The 20964-nt window shown below is 38.2% G+C and overlaps 1 protein-coding gene across 3 annotated transcripts in view; it reads left to right on the forward strand.

Annotated features, from left to right (window-relative positions):
• Nucleotides 1–20964, forward strand: part of pdzrn3b (PDZ domain containing RING finger 3b) — a 115874-nt gene that overhangs the window by 85258 nt on the left and 9652 nt on the right. The window contains exon 1 of one of the 3 annotated variants that reach the window (XM_055022959.1): nt 10397–10560. The exons of the other annotated variants lie outside the window; for them this stretch is intronic. Within the exon in view, the coding sequence (XP_054878934.1) occupies nt 10492–10560 (69 nt within the window). The 5' untranslated portion in view covers nt 10397–10491. Of the gene's footprint in view, nt 1–10396; nt 10561–20964 lie in introns of those variants that run through there. 3 annotated transcript variants of the gene reach the window in all.

Below are 20964 nucleotides of genomic sequence, written 5' to 3' on the forward strand. Positions count from 1 at the left end.
ATGGAATTTTCATGGACATGTGTACTGTGGTGTTGAATCATATGAAAGTTTTTTTTTTTACTAATTTATCTTCAATAGAGAGCACTCTGGAGTCATCCATTTGCACACTGTCATGCAGTAGCTTTCCTCTGGTGGGTTTCTGTTTTTAGCATAGACTAGAAAGGTGTCTTAAGTTGCTGTGAATGGTGGTGAGGCAGACGCAGAGAATCCGTTAATAGTGATTTAATAGTCCAAACATTCAGAAGCACAATCCAAAACAGTCCACAACCAGGCAGTAGGGCTGGGGGGAGTAATGTTTATGATTAGTACTATAGGGTTAGCTCAGCTGACTTCTTTTAGTGGTGCCCAAATATAGTACTACCTGTTAGTACACAGTTGAACACGTATCATCTTCAGAAATACCTTACATCTTTGTGGTATGGATTCAGTAAGGTATTGAAATCATCGCTTGGAGAACCTGATTCATACTGACTTGATTTCAACATGTACTGACTGCAAATTTATCTTTTGATCACTTGCGACCCAAATCTTCCATTCCATCACCTCCAAAGGGTGTTCTGTTTGATTGAGATCTGGTGACTGGGGGTCATTAGTTCTACAGGGATGAACATGATAAGCATGTGGGCTGTGGTGTGTACACACTGCTTGACTTGTCCTGAAGGATCCAAAGTGTGCAAAAAGACATCTCCCCCTCACAACCATTACCAGCCTGAAGCTCTGACCTCTGACATCAACAAGACGTTGTCAACCACACAACTGCAGCTCGCTGCATTGCTTATCTGTTCCAGAACATTATATCGTTATTGTTGTGCATAAAAATCCAACAGGTGAGACGTTTTTGGAAATATTCATAATAGCCTGTCTGGCGCCAACATCCATGTCACATTCAGTTGTGGAGAGTGAAGTCAAAGTTCCAGTACTTACCAATTCAGGGTTCGTGAGTTGATTCCAGAAACATCTTTGGCTGAGCATTGTTGGGATTTTGAGACACAGTCAAATATGACAGGAGATTTACGATGTTTCCAAATGCTTGGATGGAGTGTCTTACTCGTAAGCTTTAGCCGTTATCCAGAGGATTGACTGTATTGCGAGTTTGATTGTTTTGGAGGTGGTTTTTAACAAATCAAATTGCTTCAATGAGTAATTTGGGTTTTAAGAATAACTGTAGTAATCATGGCTGGGGATGATTTATTTCATGTCAGATCAGTATTTTTTTTCTCACTCCCGACCGACCAGCTTTGTTTAATTCAAAGTTCTACAAACAGAAAACTATGTCTTGTTAAAGAATATTCCTTCATTAAAGCTTTGGAGTAACATTGAGTTTAAGATTATTTTTAACACTTCTCTCGATTCAGCCTGTTTTTGTGTTGCATTGTAAGCCAGCACAGGTAAAGACATTGTCCAGATACAGGGACATGGAAATCAAGCAACAGTTCTGGGAGTGTCAGGGCTCGTGAATGTGTGTTCTGTTCTCATTAGTACCCTTGATTACCTTAATCCATCTTCTAAACACTTGCCTGTCACACATACCAAGGGATCTGAAAGGTCAAAAATCAACCCACATCCCACTCCCATTACCTCTTGTAATCACTGTCTCTCTTCTTCCATCTTTGCTCCATTTAACCATCGTTCTTTTTTGGTCTGCACTCGTGTCGTCTGTCCACTTCTTCATGGTTTTGTCTCACTCCCCTTTAATGAACTGGCTTCTCTTCTCGGCACTCACCTGTGGAGGCAGCATTCGCAGGGTACTTTGCTGGAAATTAGGCCGGAACGAGATGGAAATGACAGACTCTGTTTCCCTAAAAGCATTCTTTTCTTCTCTTCCATTTGGAAAGGAATGAGGTGTGAAAGCAAGTACCAACAGGCCGAATGTGGCATTTTTTGGTTTGTTTTTCAATCAAATGCACTCCATCTGAATGTGTTTCGTGGTAAGAGTGCTCATTAATTATATTTGAATAATGCTGTTCAGAGAATCAAAGAAAAACCTGCGTTGGTTGGCCTTTTTTCATTTCTCGTGTTGGAATGAAATAGTCTCAGCATCCTGGGGAAGTCAGAAAATAAAAAAAATCCACTTTCTCTACGTATGTGCAGCTGTGTTTTATCTTTGTCTTGGCTGGCAAGTTCGACATAATTTAGAATGACTATACAACAATGTGACATTAGTGTCTTTTATGACCAACAACAGAAACTGTGCTTTTCTGTTGCTGATGTTTCTTCTTTTGTGTCCTAATGTGTGTGTACTTGGCTTAGCTTTATGACATTTGCTGTCAACACATAAATGTCTTTATTTGCACTCCCAAGAACCACCTGGCACAATCATCAAGACATCTATTGACACATCCCACAAATGAGGTTTCCATTTAGCAAATGTCATTAGCATGTCCTTTGTTAAAAGCCTTGCTGTTTAGAGGGGAATCACTGAATCAGTAGCAGATAATGGGAGCATTGTGCACAAATGGAATCCCTGGTGGAAGATAATTGAATTAACTTCAGGCAAACCTGGTTTTCATTGTCCTGAGCACGTGTCATGGGACACATTAGCAAGCCATTTGTAGGCCACTTGTGATCATTTACATAATAAGAGATTCCAAATAAAAACTAATTGTCAAAAAGAAAGTCAAATTGTCTCAATTGTATCTGATCCTCATCCATATACAGTGCTTTGCAAACATGATGAGATTGTATGTGGTAAAGTAACAAGAAGTAAGATGCCGGATTAGCATTATTGTGAAGTGGAAGGATTTTGACACCTGATTTTCAGAATCTGTTAAACGTGACGTATGTTGCAGTACAGTCAATGTTGTTCACTCTGACATGCCTTAATAAAATCTATTTCAACCAACTGCCTTCAGAAGTTAAAAATAGTGAACGGAGTGCATTGGTTTGTAGGTTATGAAACAACATCCAGAGATTTGATTGATCACAGAGCACTGTTCTGTTCATCTTCTGAGAATGGAAAGAGTGACTCCTTGACCAATTGTGGTCAAGGAGTCCACAAATCTGGTGAGAGTGTCAAAAGGACAACCATTGTTGAATGAAAGTGTCAAAGTTAGAAAATGTTACGTGTTGGTTCTGCTTAAGGGGTTACAAATTATTATGCAAGTGATATTTTCTCAGATTTCCCTAAATGGTCAATGCAAATGATGGTCAGTATAATTTTCAAGTCATGAACTATTACAGTATAAATACAATTTTACTGAACAAAGCTCCCCAGGGGAACAATATATTTAATTTTTTTACAATAAAAAACTCCAAATGCACTGTTCCAAATTATTATGCACAGCAAATTTTCTAAACATTTTATGGATTATAAAGAACTGCAAATGGTCATTCTTTGATTGTGCAGCATTAACTGGTCACATGTACTAAAATCAAAAACATCTTAACAGACAGAGTTACATGTTGACATTGGACCTTCTTTGATATCACCTGCACAATTCTTGATCCATTGAACTTGTGAGTTTGTCGAAAGTTTCTGCTTGAATTTCTTTGCAGGATGTCAGAATAACTTCCCAGAGCTGCTGTTTGATATGAACTGCATCAACCCTCAGATCTTCTGCTTGAGGAAACTCCAAAGGTTCTCCATAGGGTCAGAGGTCAGAGGAGGATGGTGACACACCATGAGTTTCTCCCCTTTTATGTCCATAGCAGCCAGTGACACAGTGGTATTCCTTGCAACATGAGATGGTGCATTGTTATGTATGAAGATGATTTTGCACCTGAAGGAATCGATGGATCTTCTTCTTGAACCATGGAAGAAAGTGAGACTTTCAGTCAGAAAGTCCAAAAACTTTGCTGAGGTCATTTTCACACCTTCAGAGACTCTGAAGGGGCCGACCAGCTATCTCTCTCTCTCTTTCTCTCTCTCTGCTCTCTCTCGCTCTCTGTCTCTCGCTCTCCGCTCTCTCTCACTCTGCGCTCTCTCTCACTCTCCGCTCTCTCTCTCGCTCTTTGTCTCTCTCCGCTCTCTCTCTCGCTCTCTGTCTCAGTCTTCACTGCCCAGACGCCCTTTGAGGTCACTGCTTTGGATGGACCGAAGGGTCAGGGGTCACACTGTAAAGAGATTTACAGACTGGTCAAGCCATCCAGTTAGCATCACTAGTAATCCATCAAAGTTCCTGTGAAAGACTAAAGATTCACCTAAGGAAGCAAACCATTCTCCCAATAACATGCAGGCACTGTTAACAAAACAGCTATTTTCTCTATTCCCTGTCATTTCATTGCAGCAGAGAGCAACTCAGAGTTGAGCCGGTCTGTGGGCTGAGGAGACAAAGTGTTCAATTATATTCTGACATTAGACCCTCTCTGACAATTCAGCATGGAAACATTTTAGTCTTTTCAGATTGTGAATCACTTAACACAATGAGCAAATTTCAAACCAACCACATCTGTTGGTTTAACTCTTAACACATGTTTTTGTTGCTACTAGTTGATAACTGATGATGCATCCCAACATATTGGAGAAGACAGTTTTCTTTGAAATAGTTTTTTGCTTATTGTGTTTCCACTATTATTTTAATTACCTTACCTAAATTACTAAAATTCTTCAGTCCTCCTGCCAGTCGTGCTGTATGTGTGTTCCACATTCAGTGATAAAAAATTTGAGATTTGAGTTCCAACCAACCATCAAGGGCATTCTAGCTAAACCTGATTCCATGTTTAGCTAGAATCCATAATCCATAAGGTAAGTGGATTATGGTTGTAGTTATGGGATGTTAGCAGAGTTCCACTTTACAGACACTTTTGCCTTTCATTTAATGGGAAGACGAGATTAAAGATTTTCATTGAGTTAATTACCGGGTCTGTCATTTTTTTAAATAATTAATGATGATCAACAAAATAAACAACATTTTCAATTCAAAATCCTAAATACACGTATGAACTCAGCAACAAACATATTTACAGTTTTTAATTTGCTAAAAAGGGTAACAGTTATATGATGTCTTTTTAACATCTCTCCTAATAACTGTGTTGACAGGCACCATGACTCACCCTCTGAAGGAATGCCTTGACTTTTAAATTATTGGCACTTTGATGGTATTTTTGCTCTACATAACAGTGTAGTGAAGATGGTATTGATGAAATAAAGATGAAGGGGTAATTGTCCAGATTCTATTATGAAGTTAAATGCAGGCGGTGATAGGTTGCAGCCTCAAGACAGGATGCTCACTGCCAGCACTAACCCCCTGTGTATAAAACCAAATTAATCAGGTAATTACCAATCAAGCCTCTGTTAACTTGGGATCCACACAGGCCTGTTTAGATACCCAGTAAATATGAGTGTTCTGCTCTGGGGAACTTTATGAAACAACTTTGCAGATTTAACCAATAGAAAACTCATAGTATACCATAAATTCATAATTACTAAGTGGTCTAAATGGTTGAGTAAATCGCCTCGATATTCCCCAACAAAACAAAATCTTAAGTTTTTTTTTCTCTGAGTATGATAAATGAAGTTATTTTGTACTGCCTGAAGCAAAAATATTGCAACCTTTTTCTTATCTGGATCTTGCATGTAGAAATTACCTGAGAGAGTGTTAAAACCAGTAAACTGGGGTTACAAACTTCTGTCTTTTTCGAGTGAAGCATATGACACAATATCTGACTTACTAACAGCTTATCATTCTCAAGCGGTTGCATTAGAGAGATGGTGATGGCATTATTAGTGATTTAACTCTCCAATTAAACAGTTTCAGTGGCTGTCATTCCTCCTGGTTGGGTCCCTGTTGGCTGAGAATCTGCCTTGCACAGTAAACAGGAATACAAAGCTGACAGCTGTCTAATAAATTATGCATAGCCTAGTGTTTTTAGACTACACACACACATGCATACACACAGATTGTCATGCCCCAGAGGTACAGTTGAGATGGAACTGGAGACTCATTAAACTCCTCTGTACATTTTGGTTTGTACCTCTGTCCCACTTCCTCCTCTGAGGTTTATGTCTCTTCTTCACACCTCCTTTTAACATCCCCTGTGTTAGTTTTCACTCCCTCTTGTCGCTAGTGTTTGCTCATCTGGCATCTCCATTACTGCTCAGACAACACAGATCTTTTCTGTGTTGTCTGAGCATTTTTTTTATAAAAAATATTTTTTCAGGGCTAAAGCAACATACACATTTCTGTAGATTAAGTTGTGGTCAGAGGTAACTATAGCTGGCTATAGCTGATTATTTAACTGTTGCTTTTAATTAAAATAACATCAATTTCCTGTTCAGTGTAAGCTGTTCTATAAGCATTTTGAATTTCCACCAACAAGTGGTGCTGTCATTATTTCCCATCTTGCTGATGTATTACAATAAAAAAGGCAACATTGATCACAATGTCAGAAAATTAATTAGATCTTAATTTCAACAGTAAGTCTTTTCACGTCTTAGAAGTATGTGTGTTGTTTTTTTGCATTCATTTTAAGAACATTGTGTGTGATGTTGTGATGGTGTGGAATTCAATGTTCAACTCTGCCACAGTGGCTATGTTTCCAATTTTTATGCAAATTTTGAACAAACTTTTCAAATGTTCCAAAAGAGATGGTGTGTTTCCATCAACTGGTGATCTTGCTTGCTCTTCTTGAGGAAGGGTCTGATGGTACTTTTCTACTTTGCAGTGGACTTGGATGAAACGTGTAATGCAACGCTTTGAAGAAATATAGTTCTCAACTTAATAAGATGGCCAGATTATTCATTATTTTCACTTTTAACTTTCCTCATGTCTGACATTAGTTTTGTCCCGCTGTCTGGCCAGCATGCGTTCTCACATTATCTCTGTGTGCCATCGGTGTCCAGTTTCTTTGCTTGTTGCCACGTCGTCACTCTTTATCCTCCAACCCTCTTAAAATCCCCCTCTCCTCTGGTGACGGAGAGATAAATAGTTCTGTGTTTTGTCATGTGAAACTCAGTACTCAGGTTAAAAACATTTAGCTGACTGTGGTCAGTTAGTGTCATTTTTCTATGTGTGCATTACCTGAATTATTTTTTATGAGTGGTCAAATCTATTCAATACTAATTTTAATCACAAAATTATTTTGAAAAGGTTGTGTCTTAATCAGACACAAAAAGGCTACAAAAAACCAGAAGAGCTACAACAGGCAAGGACCATCTGGACCCTGTTGTAAAATAGTTGCTAGCTGAAGGTGTGGCCGCCGTTGGCAACCCCAGAGGGAATAGGTCTCTATGTCTTTGCTACCAATAACATGTCTTTAGCATTGGGCTTGCTCTTACTTGAGTTGTTCAATATTTGAAAGTGTGGCCAACGTGGACAGAACGACTTTGTTTACTTCCTTTGCTGCCAAACTACAATCCGATAGAGGCAGAATATGATTCAAAACAACGCAGAAAATCAATGTCTTCTTTCTGTTTGCTGACTGGTTGAAATTCAACCTGGAGACATTGAGCCAAAGGGAGATGAGAATCAAATGGAATTGCATATCACGATAAGATATGATAATATGATAATAATTAAATGCCATCGTTAAATTCCAATTAATGTCGTTTAAAAAAGATAAAACTGTCCAGATTATTGGTTTCAGTGTGTTTATTCCATAATGGTATAATTATATACAGTATCAATATCATTCAAAATGTGAATAAGTGTAGTTACTGTGATACAAATCTTGCTACTTTATGCGAAAAGAAGCAAAAAAAATTGTTCTTATCGTTATTGCTATGGTTCCTCCAAAACATTGTGATAAAACTTTCAGTGGTCACTTACTTCCAGCTGTCTTTTATCTGTCAGATAAAAGCAAAAAGTTACTATTAATTATGACAACCTGTCTGATTATTTGTCAGTCCTACTGACATGGAACCCTCAGTTGATGTTACATCTATGAAGAAAATGCCCACATGTTATTTTTTCTGACAAGGCCACAGATTAAACTTAATTCAAAGACAAAGTTGAGCCTTCATACATAATACCTCCAACAACGAAGATGGAACCAGCTGCCGCAGCTTCTCTGTGCTCCTAATTGCTCATTTATACACGTGTTTGTTCGGTCTCGGCTGCCGTAACCCTTCCTGTGCAGTTGTTGGAGTGGAAGCACTGCCCTCCCTTTGCCAGCTTTGTGAATGGGATAACCTCGGCATGAAAGAAAGATTAGCCCAGGAAGATCACTGGCTTAAAACTCAACACTGATCCCAGGGCCTGAGGCACCACAGTGCGGCTAATGTGAGTGGAGAATTAGTTTCCACGCTACTCCGGATGAAAGTCAGAGCCTTTAGGAGCCAGACGAGCAAAGCCCACTGTAATAATGACTGATTGTTGAGTTCACACAGACACCTTTGTTGTTTGGCCAAGGCAACTTTTTTTAGCTCCATCTTTTCTTCCGCAATGCCGATCTCATATCTAAGATATTTAGGGTCCTTCTGTTCTGTTATTTTCTATAGTTGTAGTTGTGGGAACTAATAAATGAGGATTTATTTGAAGACTGAAATTGTTGTTTATTTCAAAAGGGACAATGCACATCAGGAAATATAACAAAAAATATATATATTCATATAACCGTTAAACTTTTCATAGTAATTGCATGCGTTAATGTTGAAACCCACCCTTATAGGTGTTGTTATATGGATTTTTTAAAGGCATTTAGAGAAATGCATTTGAAATGCATCGCTGCTCTGACTGGGAACATTTCAGATATAGATATGGATCAGGGGACATATCTGGCTGGAGGAAATATCACTCTACACATTTTTGTTGGTAAACTAATTTTCCACTATTTTGTGTTTAATAAAAACCCCAGTAAAAGGCAAAATGTTACTTATGCAGCCATACCCTTTGTTGGCAAGATGGGCAGCTGAATTGACCAAAAGAAATGCATGTGACTTTACTACAGCTGTCCCACTGGGTAAACTTTGTCTCACAGGAGAGGAACCAGCATAATTTTTTATCCACTGTATTTTCTCCTTCTGGCTTCAGGCATGTGTGTTCGGAGTAAAATACACATAGTTGGAATGGTGTGGAGGGGGGAACACTGTGTGTCTTTGCTGGATTAGCATACCAGAGGTCACTGAGTGCTACTTTAACTGGGGTATTGAAAGAGCATGCTTTAATAAAGCTGCAGAGCTTTGGATGTGCTATCATGAGCATGTAGCCCTTCTTCTGCTGTGGATGTGTGAGTGGGGGCTCTTCTTTCAATTTCAGATTAAAGCTGCAGTGTGTAGCTTTTCTAAAGGTATATTATCTGACATTTAGCAGTGGTTCACACGTTTTATTGACAGCAATAAGCCCCTCCTCCTGGCTTTGATTGGTTGTTTTTGGTTAGGAGCAGTGCATTTCTTCAGATGGCAATAGCAGCACAGAGAGGTCATTGCCTGGTACATTCATGGCAGGAGATCCTGCGCTCCATGTGCCCCTGACCGCAGTGTTACTGGCTAGTTCACGCTAGCTTATGACAATTTAGTTTACTCATTGCAGTCAATTTCAACAGCAAGTTTGGTGAGATTACATAAAACTTCACTAACCTAAAGCAATTTCACATATAAATGTCAGATAGCTTTTAGCAAATTGACTTAACTCAATATGTTTTTTCAGATTCTACGGTGAACTTTTGAAAGCTGGTTCATGCTTTCAGGTGAGGCAAAGGTGACACTGGAATCTGTAGGAGTCGTTTTTTGAGCCAGTTAACTCAAATAAATCTTTTAATCAAGGTCATGGCTGACGCGGGTCGTCTGGATGACTACGCTTGGTGGACTCCATTTTGGGTGTTAGTGATTCTGAATACCTGCCTTGATCTTCTTGAGTGAGGGTCAAATGGTGCTTTTCTATTTTGCAGTGGACTTGAATGAAACATGTAATGCAACACTTTATAGAAAAGTAGTGAAGTAGAAAGTACAGATGCTTACTGTAAAATGTGGTGAAGTAAAAGTCTAAAGCACCCATATCTAAATCTACTAAAGTACATACACATGAACAATGTACTTAAAAGTACAGCGACTTAAGTACATTACATCCCATCACCGATCATAACATACTGTCAGAACATGGTCATACTTTTAACAAATATCTTTAAAAAAAATTATTTAAATTACCTACTGCAGCTTAAAAACGTGAGAGTCTGCAGCAGACCAAGCACCCAGACGGCATCTGAAGAAACAAGCATCTGCTTTGCTATGAAATGAAAAACTTCCATTGCTTAGCTTTTTTTTCCACATTGAATCTAATGGTGCTCGGTGTCTAAAAACAACTCCTCCTTTTTCCCCCCTTTCCTTAGCTTTCTCTATGAATTCACAATAAACAGCTTCTTAATAAACATAAAGGGGTGTGTGCTCAGAAGAGACCTGACCTCCGAGAGCTCAGCAGTGGGCAAGAGAACAGCAGAGGAGGGAGGGTGTGCTGAGCCGAGTGTCGAGACAGCCTCCAGCTGGGGACGGAGGGGCAGTCGGTCCCGTCAGCCGAAAACAGTCAGAAGAGAGTGGGCTGAGCGTGGGGAGAAACTGGGATTTCTGCTCCTGCCTGTGTGGCTGCAGGGGAGACTCTGGATGCTGGGATCTTCTCTACCATGGGATGCAGCCTCTGTTCTTTGAGGAAGCCTCGTGAGCGATATAAGATACTATACGAAGTCTGCAAGGTACCGTGACCGTGCGCTTTCAAACTTCAGGAGGAGTTTTGGGTGTTTTTTCTTTTGATGCAATCTTTTTCTGGTTTTTAGTCATTTATCCTCCCTGACTTGTTGGTCTCAGGGGTCATTGGGTTGAGTTCAGTGGAGTGAAGTGGAAACTGTTGCCATCTAACAGGGGGTCTGAACTCTGGATGCTGGGGTCAGTGAGAGGCGGCGTGCTGTGCTTAAAAGGAGGTGATGAAGAGGTGACAGCTCTCTTAATGAGCGGGTAGCTCTGCAAGCCAACCTCCAAACACTGATTGTCCTCGCTTCACCCTTTCACCAAAGTTTATATTTAACAGTTGAGTGCTTGTTTTGCAAATTCTCTTTACGGAAAAGAAAATAGAGCAGGCGTTGTATCAGATGCATCATTAACACACGGGGTTGAAGAGCATTCTCACACCCAAGGACTGGAGCCAGATTTGGCGTTCTTCTTTTTGCATTCTTTGGCGGCTGAGTGCAAACCCTGATTATAGGCAGAAACGTTTCATGGGTTTCGCCAAGTGTTTTTTTATGTTGCAACATTTGCTCACGTCAGAGATACCACAATCTCCAGCAGATTGTTCTCATGCTTTAAAACTAGAAGATTTCCATCCGCCCACCAACATGCAACAACTGAAGTTTACAGTGTTTGCATCATTTATGTTTCTTGCCTTCAGAAGTGGATCGGTTTATAGTGAGCAGAAAAAACTTGGTTCATGAGACTGTAGTGGTATTTTAAGATAAAGCAATGATTCGCTTTTTTTGTTTTTGTTCCACCAATGGTAGAAAGAAGGTCTGGGTTGTAAACGTAGGGATGGGGATTTGCATATTGTTTTCTTTTATTATCATAAATTTCTCACAAGAATTTTGATTTATTGTTGTCCTGATAATGTTTGAAATCCCCCCAACTGTCCTTATTGTTGGGATTTATAGTTTTACTATTCTCTCCGATGTTTGTTCAATAAAAACACTGAACAAATCCCAATAAATTTGAAAATGCAGTTACTATGCGTAACGTTCTTTGTGAGATATTTATGTCCTAAAATCACACAGTCATACATTTACCTAAAAATGTATGACTGTCACTTGAGCAGCAAAGAAATATTGCTGCTCAAGTTGTGCTGAAAGGAGTTAGCTATTCAACTCAATCCAAAACATGCTAGTGTTCACATATTTAAAGGAGTATTTTTCAAACAAGTCCACTTAGAATGTTGAATAACATAAATCACAGATTAAAATCATCAATAAACTGGATTGTTGAGATCTATTTATTTAATAAAAAGCTTTTGACTTAAAAATGTTGCTTATTTTGTTGACACCTGGTTAGTCCTTAATCAGTATAGAATAGAAATGCAGTCCTGGCTTATTTTTCCATAAATTGTGATTTTCATACTTGCTTTTTTCTAGGTAGGCAGAGGTGTAATTTGAATTGTCCTTTTTTTAAACAAACAAAATAGAAGTTTCTTCAATCTTAAGCCAGGGGAATCCCAAATGTGGTTCAGGAGTCATTTTTGCAGTCTGTGGACTGATTTTGTTTCTGGTGATATGGACAGTTTACCAAAATAAAATAAATGAAAAAAAAAAAAAGAATTTTGTGTGTCCCGACTTGCAATTCAAGACTGATTGAATTTGATCAGAGTGGAAAAGATTGCAGTGGACCATTAGGGGCTCCACTAATACCCAGATGACAGGATATTTGGATTTAAAAAATATGTATTTTACAAAAATAAGTTTTTTTTTGTCGCTCATTACTGTGTACTGTTACTCTGTTGATGACGGTTGGAGCTGAATGAATGAGATTATCAAACCGCCAGTGTCATTCTTATTCCTTCAACGTTGGTGACCCCGACGTGACCCACATTCAATGTGCATCACGTCGGGGTCATCAATGTGGTGCTAGAGTCTAGTTAATGATGACCAGGTTGGGTTATGCTTTGCTTTTTTGTTGGCTTGTAAGTGTGTTTTAAAAGCATGGCAGAGTGTAGAAAAGCTGATGTAGCTCTTTGGATCTACCACAAAGAACTCGGGCTAAAATTATTATTATTTTTTTAAATTGTGTCATGGAAACATAAACTCAAATGTTTTGTATTTACCAATGCATGCTGTTTTTTTTACATCATTTTGCAAAAATAACATATACACTGTGTGCACAAACTTGAATGCTTATAGAATGTAAACATGTCAGCTGATGTGTATTTGTTTAATGAGGGAGGGAGAGGCCTAATCAAGATGTGCATAATTGTTAGGCAGCTTCTCCTCAGGCAAAATGGGCCAAAAAAAGAGATTCAACAGACTCCGAAAAGTCCAAAATTGTAAAAATAAAAATAAAGAAATCAAAAAATTGTAGATGGCAAAAAAGTCTTTCAGAGGTATGCAGCATTCTGGAAATGGCTAAGATATTGGGTCGTGATCACAGAACCATCAAACATTTTGATGCAAATGGTCCACAGGGTTGCAAGAAACATGTTGAGAAAAAAGTAAGTACATAATTGCCAAAGATTTGAGTAGAATCAAACACGGAGCTATCAGGAACCCATTATCTTCCAGTGATATCATTTTTCCAGAACTGAAACCTTCCCGGAGTCCAGAAGTGCAAGACGTTCAGAGACATGGCCGAGATGAGGGAGGCTGAAATTCAACCAACACCAAACAAGACACATAAGTTTAAACATCAACACAGAGCTGAAGACAGATTTTTCAAAGGTTGGATGGGTTCATGGCTGGATCAGTGATGGGCACAGAGCTCCCCTTCACATCGGACACCAGCAAAGTGGAGGCGGAATACTGCTATGGGCCGCTGGATGAGCTAATTAAACCTTTTTGGGTTGAAGATGGACTCAAAATCAGCTCCCAAACCTACTGCCAGTTTTTAGAAGACACTTTTTTCAAGCAGTGATACAGGAAAAAGTTGACAGGAAAGCCAAAAAAAATCAGGATTTAGGAAGAAAAACTAAAGACAATGGATAAATCAGAGTACATATGAGGATGATATTACAGATACTGAAATCATACGCTTATGAAATTCGCTACCAAGATGGTATGATCACTTTGTAAGCGTAGTACGAAGTAATACATACTTTGTACGTATTGTGAAATACTCATCGTGGAAGCTTATCATTGAATTAGAGCTGAAGCAGAACGATTCATTGTCATTTCATTGGATAATGTTCTCTTTCTCATGATATGTCGCACTGAAGTTTTTAAAATCACTTTCTTCACAGAAGTCTTGAGAAACTCCTGTGAGTTAAAATGTGCCAGGAAAACACATGGGTCATGTTTAAACACTTATTAATCGAAGATTTCTTGAACATGTTCCAACAGCAGTTTGTTGGATGCCAGAGGTCTGCAACCTTCTCAGTCCAGAGACATTTTTATACCATCAGTGCAGGTTAAAAAAATGTTCAGAGCCGCACACACCACAAACTTTCTGAAAAGCCCAACTTGACATGTTATTTCTGTTGTTAGGTTTTAAGATAAAGTGAAAACCAACATAAGACGTTTGCAAAAAGAAAATGGATATATTATCTTCTACACTGTGTGCACAACCGTTATGCAAGTTGTATTTTTGAGGATTAATTTTAGTATTGAACAACTACCACGCTATTGGTCAATCCAAAATATTAATAACCTTTCAAACCTGGATATTTGAGAAAAAAGGGAGATTTTGACAAAGTGCACAATTAATGGGAAACTATTAGCGTGCAGGATTATTATGCAACTGAATTCAAAATGAAAATGTTCCCATCTCACTTGTTTATTATCATCTGATAAAGTGAGAATGATAAACAATAATAAACTCAAAATTGACAAACATTTCTGACATTTAAAAAATAAATCAGTGACCAGTATATCCACCCTACTTTTCATTAACAGCTATAAGCCTTCCATTCATCGAGTCTGTAAATTGATCTACTTTTTGTGCAGCAGCAACCACTGACCACCCAGACACTGTTCAGAGATGTGTTCTGTTTCAGAAGGGCCCAAAGGTTCTCAATGGGGTTTAGGCCTGGTGCAGAAGGGGCCACTTCATTACTCTTTCATGTTTAAGGCCTTTACTGGTTAGCCACATAGTGGAGTACTTTGATGGCTCATTGTCCTGCATAAAAGTCATGGTCATGGTTAAAAAGACATGTAAGCAAGTCTTTTGATTTGAAAGTATGTGATTCTGGGAAGTTCTCTTTGTTTCTGCTTTGCTGTTAGTACAGACAGATCATGGAGATCAGAAAGCCTGGCTAAGTGCCTGCTCTGTTCTTCTCATCATATCTCTTAGGACTGTTAACAATCCATGAACACTTGAATCTTTCCAGTTCATTTAGCTCCATACTAATTCTGTGCTGACTGCCTCCAACAGTAGCTTTCATTAAAATGTGAACAAAGCTTAGTCTGTATTTTGTTCATTTTGACAAAAGCACAATTTTGCAATTGCAGTGTTTACATTGATGAGAAGCACAATTTAAAAAAAAAACATGCCATGCCATCATCCTCCAACTACTTCCTGTTGTCTTCTTCATGGTTTGCCTCATCAGGTTGTTCATCATGTGACGTGATGTAAAAAAAGCGTTTCCATTGCAGTATTGCAAAGTAAATGACTTTCCATACAGCCATGTACCAAAATTTTTTAGTGAAAAACAATTTTTTTTTTCGAAATTGCTATGTTTCTATTGAGCAAATTTATTTTCACGATGTCGAATTTTGCAGCAAGTGTCACTTGTGCCTCATTTCCACTGAGTGGTTGATGAGATTTGACCAGATGGCCCTTTATGGCCTTCATAGAGAATTGCTGTGTTTGTTGTGCAGCCCTGTGTCTGGAGAAAGGGAATCCTGGGGCAACAGTGTGAGATGACACTGGTAATGATACAACCCTGTAGAAGCAGTTGTTGTTGTTGAAAACTAATCAATAATACTCTCTAAAGTCTCCTAATATTAGAGATGTACTTACCAATATCTATAAGTGTGTTTCAGTCCAGTTACAGATATTCTGTGAAGCCCATCATGTACTTTGCTCTGTGTCAGCTTTTCTCACCACAAAGCAGAGAACAAGGCTCTCTGCTGAGTGCTCGTCACTCTTTCAGGCTTTGTGAGGAGATGATGTCAAATGTTATTTTTGTGCCAAATTATAATCATGACAAGATAATCAACTGTTTTTATCTGAAGTCTTTTTGTTGCCGACAAGTCTGGCATTAAATTCGGGTTAAGCTCTCTGAGAGAAGCACTTTATACCTTCATCTGTGTTCATCAGACTCTCAGGGAGGCAGCAGACAGCGTACTGGAAGGAATGTGTGTTGTTAATTGACCATCTGTGGATAACACAACATCCCATACTTAAATGTGATTAGGGGAAAGAAAACAAGGCTGTTTCTCTGAGCCTGTGTGGAGTTTTCAGCTGTTTGTTCTGTAATCCTCAGTAAGCTGGAGTTGTGCTGTAAATAAAGACTGCTGTTTTTCAGCCTCACACTGCAGAGGGTCTTATTTCTGTTCAGTTTAATAAACAATATGTTTGGATTTTTTTAAAGCACTTTTAAGACTGAACATCAACATATAGATCTCCACTATACTGCTCACAGTTTGTTTTTTTTTATAAGAAAGGTTAAAGTTAAATAAAGGGTGGATTAACACTGCTTTGCAGGAGGAATGACCTACATTCAGACGACCACTCAAACCTTATTATAGGCCTCCATTGAAATACTCCTTCAACTGTTGACATGCTCTTGATCATGTCAACAGTCCTCTCTGTTCTGAAATGGAGGTTTTGAGGATTTTTTCTTAAAGATGTATTCGTCCATGAAGAGGAGTTGAACAGGCTGGCTCTCATGCATCTTCTAAATGCTGGTCTGCAGTGTGAGGTTTTTTCGAGTTCCACTCCACCATACTGAAAGGCCTCATTTCCATGATATTCATATCACTGCATATCCCCAAGGAAGAAAGACACAGCCTCTTTAATAGCCCTCCTCTTTATTAAAGGATTATGTGGGGATTAAAAGGTCATATCATAAACTCATATCAACATCTGTTCAAAGCCTTTTCCACAACAATAGCATTCGCATATGTTACTTATGTGTTGTTTTGAAGGTACTTTTGTCCTTTTATGAAAGGTGGATTTGGCAAAACATTTCTAAAATGCAATAAGACCAGCTCCTAATATTAGGGATGTACTTACCAGAGTTGTTGTTCTAAGTGGCTCATTTCCAATCAGCAATTTCTCAAACTTCTTACAAATACCTATTTAAAACTGTTCTGATTTCTGTCAGAGCAAAAGTATTCAGGTTTATATTTCTTTATCAAAAGAAATAACTTTTCTTTATATTTTATATTCTTTATATTTTATATTTAACTCAGTCAGCAAAAAAGCATAAAATCAAACTTGAACAAAACTGTCTAAAAACATCTATTTATTTTTTATCATTAATCACTAAGGCCCATTTAAGATCAAAAATGTCAAGTCACCAACACATGCATCATCATACAAATTAAAAATACAAATAATTATATATTAAAACTGATGCTTTTCCTCCAACAAATGTGACATTCACAACAGTAATAATGAGCCTTTGCATAGCATCAGTGAAATTATGAAAATATGAAAATATTTATTTTTAATTGAATTTTGATTTCCCAGACAGTGCAGGATTAAATGAAGATTTAATAAAGCTGTTGCTGCCTCTCTACATCCACAGTAATGCAAAGACAATAATGGAAAATCTCAAGCCAGCTGCCTGGCAGATGAACAGTTTTCTGCTGTATGTTTTCCAGCCTCGGAATAGACAAGCAAACACACAAACTCCCACATTGATGGCTCAGTCCAACTTGATTTGCTTCACAGAGATGAGCTGACATCACAGTTCAAAGCACAGCTGCCTCCTGCTGCCCCTAATTATTACTAACAGGCTGAAAAGCCATATAAGCTGCCATATGGCACATTGAGGAGAAATGAAATTCTAAATTAGCTGCAAAACAAGAGCCAAATCCAGACCAGGTAGTCGTTTCCAGTGTTGTCTTAGAGGTCAAATGTGACATTTTAATGAAAGAAAATGGGCTGTGAATAACAAAGCTGCAGCTGTGTAAATTCCTCTCCTGACAGTGGAACAGAAGACATTTGATTTTGATCTAATAAGTATTCCTTTAAGCGGGAAATGGCTGCCCTCCTGCTGTTAAAATAGATTTAACAGAAACCCATTTGAAGATGTACTAGTGATCCTTCTGTGTGTGCACACAGGAACAGAAGCATTGTGTTCTGTACGTCCGACACAAACCTTCTGTTAGAGGTTTTCAGAGCACCAAGCCTGTAAAGGTCCAGTGTCTTTATCTGCATGGAGTCTGTGCAAGCGAAGCTGAATGAGCTTCTCAGCTCACTGAACTGAGGCTGACTCAGAGACCTCCCCACCCCATTTGGTCTCCCTCATTAAAAGCACCGATGCAGAATGCCTCGGGCTCACCAGGCTAAAGGCTTTGTTTCTGATTAGTTGTAACAATACACTCTGTGCGCAATTATTAAGCAAGTCTTAGTTTTGACCAAAGCATATGCATATTTTAAAACTCCACATTGTATAAACTTGAATAGAATTCACTTTCTTCAAGCAGTGGTACAGATGGTACATCCAAAATACAGTGGTCTGCATCTTTCAAGAAAAGCGTTATGCAGGATTGTTATGCAGGACAATGCTCCATCACATGCGTCAAAGTACTGCACTATGAGGCTAACCAGTAAAGGCCCTAATAAAATGCCCCCCTTCATCACCAGACCTAAACACCAATGAGAACGTGTGGGCCCTCCTTAATCAGGAGATTGTCTGTACAATGTTGCTGAGGTTGCTGCTGCGCAAAAAGTTGCTCATCCACAGATCAACACTCCATAAATGGAAAGCTGTTATTGAAAAGAAGGGTTGGTCCCTGATTTATTTTTTAAACCTCTGATCGAACTTTGTGATCTGGTGAGTGATCCATATTCACCTCACTGTTTTGCTTTGTTTTAAATTACATCCAATAGTAACACAGTGTGGCATTATCTAAATTTATAACATAATAAACAACTACTCAGACAAAGTTGGCCTTCCTTGTCTACTCTGTAGATTCCAGTACAAACGGACTAAACTATGTCATCAACCCATTAGGTGAAAAAATGGCGCCCTCCATTGGTGTAAAATAGAACAAAAGATATACTTTTTTTGAAGTGATTATGAGTTTTGGCATATCACAAACAGCAATTTTTAGGCGATAGGAAAATTACAACATATCTAAGCCAACATGTTCAACTAATCCTGGATCACTGAGATGCTTTGTTGGAGTGCTGAGATTCCAGAGAGCCATGTTGGACTGTCTGAATCTCAGTGCAGTGAGAGGGCAGCATGAAACCCCTGCTGTTCCTCACCTGATGTGTAACGTCACATCTTGCAGTGGGAGACGAAGAACCTGGGGATGTCAAATCCTGGGTGAATTAGAGCAGCTCACAAAAGATAAAGGCAGTCATAAGACATCTTCTCTCTTTAAGTTGTGTCAGCATTTGTTTTTGTTTGGATTTAATTACGAATCCACATTTTTAACTTGCGATACCGTATGTACAGAATTATAAATTTATTTGATTACTCTGCAGCAGTACATTACGCTTAAATAAACAGTTCCACAAGCTTGATCAAACATGTAAAAACAACAAAACTTTACTTTGTACAGTCAGAACTGCTTAAAGGAGTATAACAGCCAATGTAAAAAAAAAATACAAAAGATACTCAAACTGACAAAAACAGCTGGTTGACTACGTTCGTCAAACATGTCAAAAACACGTTTCACAAAACTTCTCAACAAACTTTTCAAATGGATTAGAAAGTGCAATTACAAATTCTATCATGATGCTAAATAAATTCTGATTTATGAGCATGATGTTGCTCAGAGCACAGATCATAGAAGTAGACTGATTGGTGCATCTCTAGTTTTAAACTCACAATCAAGAGGTTGACGATTTTTTTTCTCTGAACTTCCTTTATTTCTATGCAATAATAACCTGCATCTTCTATTTTATGTTGTCTTGCAAACTTATTTATTCTCCTTTAACATTTTACACAATAAAGTGGACCCAAAAAGATACATTGTTCCTTTTTCTCTTAAAAAAAAACCCCTGAACATACAAAGTGCATTTGTATTAACCCCCCGTTTTACATAATCTTCTTTGTAAAATAGCTCAGACTCAATCAGATTTAGCTCCTTATTGATATTAACAGAATAGAGGGTTTGTGAATATCAATTTCAAAAGTTGAGAAGGTCTGAACTTTGACTAGGCTGTTTTAACATATGAATATACATTAATAGAAACCATTGTCTTGTACGATAGTGTATAGCTCGTAGCTATCTTGCTGATGTGCAAGATCACCACAAGAGGCAGCCCAGCTAAACAGTTGTATGTTTATCAGAAATGACTACCCAAACACCAATTAAAGTGTATGTCAGATGTCTGGAGAATCAGGAGTTTCCAAATGATGTTCCACTTGTGTAAAGCTTTCACAAGCATGTTAGCCTGTAAATATGCAGGAAAAACCCGGTAACATCCAGAGGCTGAGTTCCTGTGAAAGCTTCCAACACATCAGGAATCGCAAGCCAGACGATTTTGTTTGATCTGCTGATTGAAAGTGAAGCAGCTATTGTATGCTGGGTGTTTTTCTTCTTCCGGTGTTTCACTGTTGCTTTTTGGGGAACTTATAAAGGCATAGTAGCATTTTGGTCAGATAGTCCAGTTTCAGTCACAATTTACAAGGATTCTTAATTATTGCAACACAGAAAATGAGAAACATGGAACATTTTTCATGTAACAGGTACTGGGTTTGCACTAAACTTTATCTTCAATATTGTCATTTCAAAGATGTATATTCAAAGAATCTGTTAGAATTACCAGTATGAGCAGTTTTTTTCTGATTGCTCATTTACATCTAATGAGGTTTTGCAAACAATATCTTAATCTTTGGTTCAATATTTAAAAATGTTCAAATATATGCGCCTAGATGTCCAATAATAGAACCAAACTAACCACTTATTGGAGCTAACTTTAGCTAAATTATTAAAGTAGAAAACTCAAACCAAATATTTTCAAGTATCAATGACCATTATTAGTCTTTCTGAGAGTAACACTTGATCAGTCATGTACTGTAAATGTTTTATCTTCTATCTTCTCAATTCAAACAGCTGTTTAACAACTACTAACAGCTACCATGATCAATTTTTTTAACTTCTAAAGCAAACTAATATTGTTATGTAATGAAGACTTTGCTTAAAGTAGCTCATTTCACTCATGACTTAGAATGATTCTGAAAGATTGCTATCAAGAAAACATGACATTTTTTGTCTGATGTCTGATTTCAATCTCTGTTGTTTGATAAGGCGAATCTTCATTTAGGTCTGGTCTCTGACTTT

The sequence above is a fragment of the Poeciliopsis prolifica genome, unplaced genomic scaffold, assembly GCF_027474105.1.
Source record: "Poeciliopsis prolifica strain line A6 unplaced genomic scaffold, Auburn_PproV2 SCAFFOLD093, whole genome shotgun sequence".
Classification (NCBI taxonomy): Eukaryota; Metazoa; Chordata; class Actinopteri; order Cyprinodontiformes; family Poeciliidae; genus Poeciliopsis; species Poeciliopsis prolifica.